The sequence below is a fragment of the Ostrea edulis genome, chromosome 1, assembly GCF_947568905.1.
Source record: "Ostrea edulis chromosome 1, xbOstEdul1.1, whole genome shotgun sequence".
NCBI classification, from domain to species: Eukaryota; Metazoa; Mollusca; class Bivalvia; order Ostreida; family Ostreidae; genus Ostrea; species Ostrea edulis.
This window is the reverse complement of record NC_079164.1, coordinates 75,042,700-75,055,253: the sequence shown is the minus strand read 5'-3', so window position 1 is coordinate 75,055,253 and position 12,554 is coordinate 75,042,700. Positions and strand designations below refer to the sequence as shown.

Genomic DNA, 12,554 nt, shown 5'->3' with positions numbered 1-12,554 from the left:
ACAGATCCATCTTATTGCTTTGTCGTTACGCTGCAATTTCTTTTTAGTGTTAGCAGAAACAGCCCAAGTTTCGGAGCCATACATAAGCACACTTCTGACACATGAGGAGTAGACACGCCCTCTAGTAGCTGTTGGTAGGTGCTTGTTGGTTAAGATTGGTAGAAGTTCTCTAAACTGTTTCCAGGCAGCCTTGCAACGTGTAGCTGCTGCGAGTTCACAACCTCCACCTGATGACAGCATGTCGCCCAGGTAGCAAAAGTCTGTCACTACTTCAAGCTTGCTGTCACCAATACCAACCTCCGTCATTGGTCTGCCATCTATTGGTCTTGCCGCACCAGCGCAGCGCAAACACTTATAGTGAGGATCAGCTTTGAGAGGGCCCTCTATGCCACTGCACTTTTTGTGCACCCATTCTGAACAGTGTGCGCAGAGGATTGAGTTGCTGCCTGTTCCACTCAGACAAACAAAACAGGGGTGTTTGCCTGTTTTCCTCAATAAGTCGAGGTTGGGACCAGCGAATCTGACCTTGTTCTTACCCATGTTCACTCTGAGACCCTTCTCCTCCATGCTACTCTTCCATCTGTCCAGACGTACCTTGAGTGATTCAAGCGAGGTGTCAATTATTGCCAGGTCGTCAGCATATAGGAGCTCCCATGGGCAGCTGGTGCGAAATTCTAGTGATAGAGCCTCGAGCACAATGATGAATAGAAGGGGACTTAAGACTGATCCTTGATGGACGCCCACTCCAACTTCAAATTCATCGCTGTAGCTGTTACTGACTCGTACCCTACTACGTACATTGGTGTACATAGACGTCACCACTTGAACCAGCCATTCCGTAACTCCCAACTTACGTAGGGCCCACCAGATGACCTTTCTCGGGACACGGTCGAAAGCTTTTTCCAAGTCTACTAATGCCATGTACAATGGTTTGTTTGCTGCCTGATGTTTCTCCATGACTTGGCATATGATGAAGATTGCGTCTGTGGGCTCCTACCGGGCATGAAGCCAAACTGCATGTCATCAATCTGTACTTGTAGTCAACATATAATTATACTAGTTGTAGGCTATCTACTATGTATACATGAGAGGGGGAATAAAATATTTTTGAGTACTAAATGTTTATCTCATTTCACATGTCAGAGTGCGCTACATACTGAATTTGTGTGTTTTTAACATATCTACATTTAATACATCTATATGTAGTACATGTAGTGTAATAATACATCCATAAAATGGGGCATTGCAATGTGGAGGTGATCGATAAAATACATCAATATATGTTTGTGTGAATAATTTCTGGAAATACAAGACATAGGTTTTGATTTGAAATTGTCATAATATGGCACATTAACCTTAAAATGCTGAAATTGTATGGGCATGCAATGATCTATTCAATCATATGAGTAGCAGATTTTGATACCCAGCCAGAGTGATTTTGTGATTGTTTAGTCTACTCTGCCTTCCAGTCATTAAATATCTCAAAATCTCTGGATGAAAGTTTACCTTGATTCCAAATTAACGATCACTGCCCCGAACTGTGTTGTCAAGACATTGTCTGAAATCAGATGAAACTCAGTCATTGTCAGGATAAACAGATATCTTATCTGGTTTAGTAAACACAACAGTGTTTCTACCCTTCTTTAACACCAATTACTCTTTCTGTACTTTATTTTCTTTCATATAGTCTAAATTGAATGCTAAATGTTTCTATGTTGTAAAGAAATTTTCTAGACAAGGATTATGTGCTTTTTCTCCTCATGACTTTTCCAAAATGACCTTGGGCTAGGATAACTCGGAGGAGACTTATATGCGATTCTCAATGAAATTATAATCTCATGAAATTTGGAAATCTCGGGGTGTACTGGTAATTTGTCTAAATAATCCTGCACTAAAATCACTGCACATCCTATTCAACCTTTGTGTCAAGCTTGTTTGAGCTCCACTCTAAGATGATGTAGTGTATTTTTTACCAGTTGCTTTTACAATGTCTAAATGACCTTGCAGTAGGATTAAAGCACATCCTTTTGTCATTAGCATGTTTGAATGGGGGAGGGGGGGGGGTTGTAAATTTGAGAGCATCTTACTTTATCTCTAATTTCAAATAAATAACTTGTTACAAAACTGATTTTTGAATTTTACGATAATTGCTCATCAGTATATTTCAGTTACTAATGAATGGACCCGCTGTAAAAACTATAATGTGGTCACTCATCCAGATATATATGGCTTAAGCACAACATTCAAAATATGAACGATTGTGTGCATCCATAAACGCATCATACATAGCATGCAACATAGAAGTTACATTATCTGAGAAATGGATCTATAACTTATAACCTGATCATTGATCTGGAAAACATAGGTTACTAATATAGATGCAACATCTGAATCATTAATGATTGTATGAATACAAATAGATGAATCATCCATGCAAGTATGATTGCGTTGATTGTATATTGTTGAACGTCCCTCTCGAGAATCTTTCACTCATATGGAGACGTCACCATTGCCGGTGAAGGCTGCAAAACTTAGGCCTATGCTCAGCGCTTTCAGCCTTTGACCAAGTAGGGATCTTTATAGTGTCACACCTGCTGTGACATGGGGCCTCAGTTTTTATGTCTCATCTGAAGGACTGCCCCATTCAGTCACCTCTTGCAACAAGCATGGGGTACTGAGGACCTATTCCAATCCAGATCCACATGCAACTATGAAACACATACAATTTATTACATCTAGGATTGGAAATGCTGCTAAAAGTATAACCTAAGTGCTTAACCAGAAAATATACGTCAGATGGGGCATCTGGATCAATAACGGGTGTGCATGTGCATCCTTATATACAATATACGCTTGACACATGCAAGTGACTTTGCTATTAAGGACTCAGGACCTCATGCAAAAACTATAACCTGGTCATCTGGTAAATTTTACATGTACCATATATACTCACCTATAAGTCGGTTCACCTATAAGTCGGTTGTATAGTTTATAGGTTATTTTGGAGGGAATTGCCATTGACCCATTTATAAGTCAGTCTAACTTTTTTCAAAAATCAGTTGATAATTTCAAATCAATGCTCTAATGTTTAATATTTTGCGCCGATATTTGATATTTTTTTCGACAAATCAATTTCATATCAATACTCTTGTGTATAAATTTATCGGTGTTCCAATAATATTTTGGGATATGACATCGATATTTCATTTTTTATTCTCAACAAATTAAACAGTTAGTTTGTTTATTTCGTCCATGGTTTTGTTGTTTAAAAATTACTAGGCTATACATTAGGCCAATTCAACTTAATTAGTAGATTATCATCCAGGGTGACAAAAAAATATTGGGCGGGTGAGAGGATTTTATTTTTTAATTTTTATTTCCCGAGAAAAAAATTAATGACAAAAGGCATCACACAAAGTGTTAATCATGTTAACATTCAAAGAATCCTTGGTAGAAGATATAAAACCAACATTCTGACTTTAATCATTCACTCATGTCATTGGGAAGCAAGTTTGTTTGAAATTGAAATTTTTGAGAAAATTAAAAAAAATTGGGGCGGGCCCTTTTTTGAGGGACGGGCGGGGATGACAATCTATCAATTAATTTGAATTGGTCTTGCACCGTCCAGAAAAATACTAATCTTCTTAGGACCCTCCTATAAGTTGGACATAGAGTTTTGGACCCAAATTTAACTCCAAAACATCCGACTTATAGGCGAGTACAGTAGGTCTGATAATTGCAGCATCAGAATCATGAGCAGTTGTTTTCATCCATTGATGCATCCTATATGAAAGTTAAAATTATGTAAGGTTCATAGTTTCTAGGATATGAACCATTCAAAAATCTTTAAAGTGCTCAAAAATCTATAACCTGGTCACTCACTCAGAAAATTAAATATGTGTCAGATATGCAGCATCCAAATCCTAACAGGTAATGAACATCAACATATACATCGCCCTTGCATATGAAAAGGCTTGAAATAGACCATTCAAAAAACTTCCATCTGGCTGTCTATGCCAATAATGATGGGGGGAATAACATTAACTCTTTAAACATTTGTGCTAGGCAGCTAAATATTAATTCATAGTGTAAAAGATAACCTCCAGGCAAAATTGTCTATGGACAAGTGAACAGATTCACAGTACGACACTCCTCGTCATAGATATAGAAATGGTGATCTATTACCTGGAGTAAAATTATGTCAATTCAGTAACAGATTAAGACTGCATTTTATGTTTGTACTTGAGATTAAAACATTAATTGTGAGTGTTTGATGACTAATTAAGGAACCTACAAACATTTCCCTACCATTACAGTGCAAGGCCACCACCTCCAACTTGTATCTCGTGTCTGGGGTGTTCTCGGGTAATTTCGGAGAGATGTTGACAAGGTTGCCTTTTGTGTTGTATAGCTTCAGAATGTCATCGGAATTGGCTTCAGCAGCTGCACGAAATGTTTCTATTGAAATAAACCAAGAAATCTTATGTACAGGACTTGTTTCTGTTGCATCCATGCGGACATCAAATCTGACTAAAGTATAGACCTATAATGTTTATAATATATAGGTCTGAATTTTAGTCAGATTGTAGAGACATAGTAGCTTGTTGCAAGAGTTCAACCAAAGCAAACAACTATAGAACAACTTGGAAATTGCGTATTCTTGGATTATACATCCCTCTTGGAACTTTGTTCTTCCAAATCTTCAGCCACATCAAAAGTAATTTTCACTTCCAGCTCTTATGAATTTATTGAAAGCACTGAACTTTTGAACTCACAAAACACCATTCATATTTTGTAAGAGTAACCTTACATCCAATGAATATCATTTTTATATTTACACTGTTTTACAATGATTATAGAATGTGCGAGTGTAGGCAGAGATCAATTTAATGTCTACAAAATGAGTCCATGCAATTCCAAATTGTAACTTTTTTGAGACAATAAAAATGTGTTAAATCCAATCAATGCATCCCTGTGGCAAGGCCTTTCTAATGATGCTAATATCTTGACCTTCAACCCCTTTATGACAACTTTAACAATGATTATAATTTTTAATTGATATGTGAGGGGGCTTTGAAGTCTAGGAGATGTGTGTGACAAGGCCTTTTGAACACTAGGGTAACCACATATATGACAACCTTGTCAAGTTGTGGACTTCACATCGACCAACTTAATATTTATAAAAAATAACACTGCTGATAACATTTGTACTGTACAAGTCAGCTTGGATACTTGACAATTGTATGATAATCAGACCTTGAACTTTGACCCACTTTTTGAAAACTATAATATCATTTATCACTTTTGAACTATGAGTGAAAGGGCTAAATGAAAATTTAGCTGAGCTGTTCAATCTTTGTAGAAACCCTTATAGACACCCTTACAAATGGTAAATGTAATAAGAATTTTTAACCACAACCTGTGCTGTGATCAAGCTAGGACACTCTTGTTTCACAAACCATGCATTAGATACCCCCCTTAATTTTAACTACTTCAGCAAAAACTATTTACACCCATGTATGTTTCTATCAAATCCTGCAGATCACCTTCACAAGAGTCTTCTTTTGGAGTATTAATTGCTATTTGAACTCTTTGCTGATGATACTTGGGGGCAATTGAATTTCTATGACATGTTGAAAAGTCATTTCTTTGAATACTCTAGATAACTCCTATGGTACATACAAGTGAACTGTGAATTCCCATGTTCTAAAACTGTGTAGCCACTATGTACATATACTCTAACCTTGAACCAAAAGAACCCTTCATATGACAGTCATTGATCATGCACTAAAAGCCAAGAGTGTTTGGACATAAAACCAATATTATGACTTTACAACACACTTGAAATAACAATATGTCCATGTTATTGTCATTTCTTTCTGACTTGACAATCAATAATTTCTTAAGTCAATATTGACCAAATCAACTAAAACGAACTCGTTCAAATACTGCTGGAGAAGTGTGCATTAACATTACAAAGGCATTAAAACATGAATTGCCTGAATAACTTCATAGCTTAGCAAAATGTCTCACTAAATTTATTGTATGCTGTTAGGAATGTTCCTGATATATGTATACATTAATGCACTTAGTAGTTAATTCCACATGACATGTGTACACTGTACTTGGGCTATGTATACATAAAATTTCCCCCATCAATGTTTTTTACCATCATAAACTTAAAAGTGATACATGTGCACTTTGAAATGCTAGCTAAATTTTAAATTTTAGATTGGATGGATCTGCAAACCTTACCTAAGTCACAGTTAACAAGATGAATGGCATAATTATATATATATCTAGATTAGAACACAATCTAAACAGCATAATAAGCTCAACTCAGTCAAGCTTTCTCCTCAAACAATTCAAATTTAAATCTTTAAATTTTCAAATATGTATTGAAACATGATCCACAAATTAGACACATTTTCAATGCAAGGATACAATTGAATTTTCCAAGGTCCTTCCTATGTGGGGGATTATTTTGCTCATCGATTATCAAGATGAGGTATCTCTATGTTAGCCAAGATACAATGGCCGGAACTGTGCCATGAGGACCAGTGCTGATTGTAATGTTTTCACAACCCCACAAGAAGCACTTATCACTGGCATTTGCATTCTTCTGAATTAATTAAGTTAAAAAGACAGCAGATTATAAATATTTACCCTCACATCAAGTGTTTCTCTGATTATGACATGCTGCACCTTAAATAAAATTAATATCCCCCTTCTAAGATGTCCAAGATAAAACTCTTGATCATTTAAAATCTAGTTGGAAACAAAGTTGTTACTGTATCAATAACTCATTAGCTGCAATAATGTAGCCCTATCCATTTTTTTTTATTCTGGCGTTTTCGGGATAGGGCTCCCTCCCTAAAAAAAAAAAAAAAAAAAAAAATCAGAGAGGGCTACATTATTGCAGCTAATAACTCATGTGCAATGTGTTTATGGAAATGCTAAAACAGAATCCAATACAAAAAGTTGAAATGGATCATAGTTTTTCTAAGGGATGTACATCCCAAACTTAGAGTAGGGCCTATATATGCAAGTTGGATGAGAGGGCCAGGGGGTCACAGGTGTCCTCAAAAGTACAAAATAGTTGTAGAAAACTAGCAATTTTAAAAGGTGCAACTATATCTCTGTACCATTCATATCACTACTGATACATTAATATCACTATAAATCTTACTTCTTTTTTTTTAATTCTTTATAATACATGCAACATATATCCACTTCATGTTTATGAAATCACAAAACTAAACTACTTCAGTATATGAGAAAGAACATGTATACATGTATCATTTATGACTTGCTTCACAGCATGGTAACAGGAAAAGTTAAATATATATATATATATATATATATATATATATATATATATATATATATATCCATTTATGCCTTATACATGTACAAATCAAAATCTGTGAATCAAAATAGGAAAATGAGATGGTATAATAACAGAATTATAAAAATATGATATAAGGATTTTACTAGACACATGAATTCAGTTACTAGGGATTTCTGTTTGATATGGTTTAATTACAGTTACTAGGTACTAACAAATATTTAAACATATCAAAACTTCAGATTGTCAATTATGTTTATGACAGAAGCAGAAATTTTAATGCATTTTTTTCTTCTTGCGATCCATGAATATCTTTGTATAATACAGGATTTGTGAAGTCTGACAAGACTGTCAAAAGAGGTTTGTATTTGATATAAAAATTGCTAAAAAAAAAAATTCAATCAGTTTGATATTCTATTGAGAATTTTAAAAAAAAAATGTTAAAAATTTTGAAAAACTATTATGATTTCATTTTTATATTTGTAATCTGACATTATATCCAAGAAGAAGAAAATGTTTGATCAAAACTTTATAATTTCAAGAAAACGATGGTGTGAGTGGAATGATTTTTTAATACATGAGCTTTACACTCTTTAATCATGTTGACCATTTTCCCCATTTGATGATTTGATTTTCAAAGTTACTCTTTTTTCAAACATGCATTGTGTATCATGTCTGTGCTGTTCTAAAATTTTGAAGAAAAAAATTATGAAAATAAATTTATTCAATACAGACCATTGTAAAATAGAGGAAGAAATATAGCACCAATAATTCAATAGTGGTCATATGATCGCAAACTGCTTAAAAAATACCAGAACAGTTGTGATATATCTGACAAATTATTTTGTAGGCAAAGGAACCCCTAAATAGGTGTATTTTTCTTTACTAAACTACAATTTAACCCTAAAAATCATAAAATAAAAGTTATCAAAGCTAGAACCTATTCGAAATTCTTTCAAACCATATACTAATACGTATAAAAAAAAATTCAAGTACAGTGTAGTTTCCATCTGCAATTTGTTAAAGGCATAGGGTCTATCTTTTATCTCAAAAATGACATCACAATATTTTGCAAGAACTCCAAAAAACAAATTTGTAGTATTAATTATGAGTTATCTATAGCTGCAGCGCATTGAAATTGAAGTCATTTTGACGTTTTAGCCCTTTAAAAATATTTTTGTCTGGATGACAATATATTAAACTGGTACTCTGCTGATTGGTGGCTACAGATGCGAACAGGTACCTGCTGAGTTTAGGCAAATGAGAACAGGGAATTATTTTGTAATTACTATCGTATCCAATGTGTTTCTAAACATTCTGAAAAACTTTTTGTGATTTTCTAATTATGATCTTAAATTTTGCCACCTTTTTGGAACGTGTAAAATGTCACCAATATCTTAGACCCTATGTCTTTAAGTACGTATTAAATAAAAACAAAATTTCTTAATCCATGCAATATGTATGCTTTAGTGCTTTAAATTTATAATAATAATAATTCTATAATTGAAAATCAATTACCTGTCAGCTACTAATGTATGTGATCAACTGCTATTTTTATGTCATGACTATCTGCTATAATCGGGTTCAATACTTAAAATCATTTTAAAAATACATTACACACATTCACTTCCACCATTGAGAGAATCATAGAAAAGTCAGAACGCATGCACACAAGAGTTCATCATCTTCAGCTACCCATGCTTCATTTAATCTTTTCATACATCAGACATGTCTTAATGTGAGCAAACTTGCTGGAAAGCCATTGCTAGATATGCAAATCCAAGGATTATGGGCAACAAATCGGAAAGGCAACTAAGAAATTGAAATTGAAACTCTTTGATATTTTACATTAGGCCAAATAAAAAAATGTGTGTGGTTCCGGACACCCGACCTCCCCTAGTTTTTACCCCTGACCCTAAACTTTTTCTTTACTATTTCCAAAATCAATTACCATATTTGCCAAATGTAATGCACACTTTTTTCAAGATTTTCACTTAATATGAGAAGGGGTGCATAATATATACCACTATACATATAGGTTTTTCACCCGTTTTCCTTCAGGTGAAGCTTGACTGTAAGTTCATCTATATAGACAAAATATATAGATTAGATACCACTAATATGCTAAGCTGTAAACACTTACTATGTAGGTCATCTAATATATTAGACAGAAAGTAACTTAGAACTAAAGAGTGCTTACAAAAACGATAGTGCAAATTTCAGGGTTGTTTCTTTTTTTATCATACTGAGCGATCACACACACACCCCCCCCCCCCCCCTTATTTTTGAAAAAGTTGGATAGATTTAAAAACTTGTAAGGGCTTGAAAACAGTACTCTGGTTGAAATATCATATAGAACAATTGTCAAAACTAGGGTGATCCCTACCAATTTTGATAGGGATATATCACAGCATATATAAATGGTACATGCATAGAGGTGAAAGTAAAAGAAAATTGTGTTTCCATCTAAAATCTATCATATAAAAAATAAATACAATAAAATCCCTACCTACCTACCCTATTTTTCAAGGGAGTGTAACCGGAACCACACATATTATCTTATTTGGCCTTATTGGTTTATATGTGCTACAAGCTCAGATTTGTCTGAAAACATCATACAGATCAGGAACAAACATTAAATAACATGTTATTGGTTTATATGTCCTACATGCCAAGGAAAGAATGCATAATTTGTCTTAAAATATACAGAACAAAAACAACCAATGGTAGTTCTAAATAAATGCACAATCAGAGTCATCCATGTTTGCTTATTTTGAGAAGCAGGTATTGCTATTTGAGAAGCAGGTATTGCCATATATACAATTATAATATACACATTCGGTACACATCACAAATTCTAATTGATTCAAATCCCATCAAGGTTTTGTTGTGGCACCAATTAAATGATCCATCTGTTTTATCGATGAGTTTGCCAATGAGCAGAAAAACATATACAAATATATTTTATATATATATATATATATATATATATATATATATATATATATGGGAAAAAATAACTAATTCATTTCCCTTAAACCTTTGGCTCAAGATTTCACTATATTAGCTCTATATGATTTGGGACAATTGCTAGATTGATAAAATGTCACAGTTTGATAAAAATAAACAGAATTGTCTACAGGTAGTTAGGGTAATTTCTCATCCTGGGATCATTGAATGATAAAACTTTACTAATGCTTTCAACTGAGAATTATTTCATTTATCTCTTGACCATTTATCTCAGTAAATCCTGTCTCTGCAGTCTCCAGTTGGTCACTCAGATTAGAGCAGTAACTCATCTAGTACAACTAATGAACCATTTATGAACTGATCATTAATTGATTCACTATCTGATGAAGTCCATGATCAATTATTATGGACATTTTCTACTCATAATTTGTGAACTCTATACACAGAGCAAAGTACTCCTTTTATTGTATCAGATAGGTACATTCACAAAATACATTATTTACATGTAAGTTCTGATTAACATGATTTAAAGTAGGCCTGTATCATATTTCTTTATAGACCAAAATATTTTATAGAATAGAATATGATTAATTTCCAAATTAGGGCCCTCTCGGGCATACAGCATACATGATTGTTAACATTTCAATGTGCAATGACAATATTTAACACATTACATAGTGAGGATTTTGAGCAAAACAGAAATCATATAAAATTTAGGAGCAGTTGGAATGCTTTCCATTATTTCAAATACAGCTCTAGGCCTGATTTTCTGCATAAAAAGAAAACTGAAAGGAAAACATGCCCTCCGAGTGCGCGAGTTTTGACGTAAAAATGGGAAAGTTTCAGTAAAATATCTCGTAATCTACAAACAAATTTTACCATATTATCTAATGCATGTAAATATAGTGGGTGTAAAGAATTACATCTTCCCTTTCCACTTTTGACATGTTTATCATGTTTACGCAATGCATGTGCACGAGAAATAAATTTACGGTAAATTCTAAGTTACCTTTCAGTTCGTCAGCCGTATCATCCGACCTAAATTCGGCCTGCTCTGGCTTTCCATCAACGGTAAAATATACAACCTTCGTGGCCATAATCCAGTTTCAATCAGTGACGAGCATACCGATAAAAGGATGCAGGCAATCATCACACATCTTGTGAGAAGTGTATGTCGTCAGTACGTGCCTGTGTGAAGTGAAAGAGATCCGAAAGGACCCGGATCAATGTTTCCGAATTTCCTCGCAATATATAACGACAGTTTGTGCAAAGAATTATATTGTGAAATGGAAATGAAAATATACTGGAGTAACTAGCTTTAATTTATAGAATGACAGTCAAACAAGTTCACCTACACCGAGAGTTAAAATATTGGTAAGGTCTTTCGGAATCGATGGTCGACAAATCCCCTTCCGCTTGATTGACGTCATATGATAATAAGAATGATGAACACAAAAAGTTTAAATGACCAGAATGTCTAGAGGGTTTGAATTTAATCAATATTTTCCCTCCTTGAACTGCTAGAGTTATTGTCTAAGATTTAGAAGAAGAAAATTCAATTTAGAAAATGTACAAGAAGAGCCTATTAAGATCTACTGATCATCTAGGCCTATATTAAAAATTGTTAAAAATTATGTAGGCCTAGATCTAAACTACACGTGTTTTTGAAATATAATACTGGCATTGTAAAATGTGTATTGCATTTTTCTTGAAATACAGAAGAAGAAAACATGCATGTACATGAAAATTTTGGTATCTTTTCCGCTCATAAGGAAAGAGGGGGGGGGGTGTTACGGCACACCGTTTTCTTTAAAGATATCTCATAAATTTTCTAAGATATCTTATGAAATATCTATGGAATATCTCCTATATAATATATCTTATGAAAGATAGGCCTATGAGATATCTTTTTTTCTTTATAGACGACATATCTCATAAAGTTATCATAACTTTATTAGATATCTTAATTACAACTTAGTTATAACTATAAGATATCTTATATAACTTTTATAAGATGTCTTATAAAAGAAAGTTTATAGGATATCTTATAATTCATAAATGATGTTTATTAAAAAAGATATCTTATGAACTTTATAAAGTATCACATAAATTTACTTTCATAAGATATAAAACATATTAATTAAATATCTTGTTTGTAAATATGCCTATAGGGCCTAAGATATCTCATAAAGTTTATGAGATATCTTATAAAAATTCATTTATGAGATATCTTATG

General features: G+C 33.6%; 1 protein-coding gene across 2 annotated transcripts in view; it reads right to left on the bottom strand.

The window, feature by feature from the left end:
- The window catches only part of LOC125681339 (high affinity cGMP-specific 3',5'-cyclic phosphodiesterase 9A-like), a 38,351-nt gene extending 26,619 nt beyond the window's left edge, over positions 1 to 11,732 (bottom strand). Inside the window, exons 1-3 of one of the 2 annotated variants that reach the window (XR_008801977.1) lie at positions 11,328 to 11,694; positions 4,309 to 4,458; positions 1,507 to 1,558 (exon numbers count right to left, since the gene is read on the bottom strand). Coding sequence is in view for 1 of the 2 variants with exons in the window: in XM_048921376.2 (XP_048777333.2) it covers positions 1,507 to 1,558; positions 4,309 to 4,458; positions 11,328 to 11,415 (290 nt within the window). In the remaining variant the exon portion in view is untranslated. Of the gene's footprint in view, positions 1 to 1,506; positions 1,559 to 4,308; positions 4,459 to 11,327 lie in introns of both variants that reach the window. The other variant, XM_048921376.2, reaches the window with a different exon arrangement.
- Between the last annotated feature and the right edge of the window lie 822 nt (positions 11,733 to 12,554).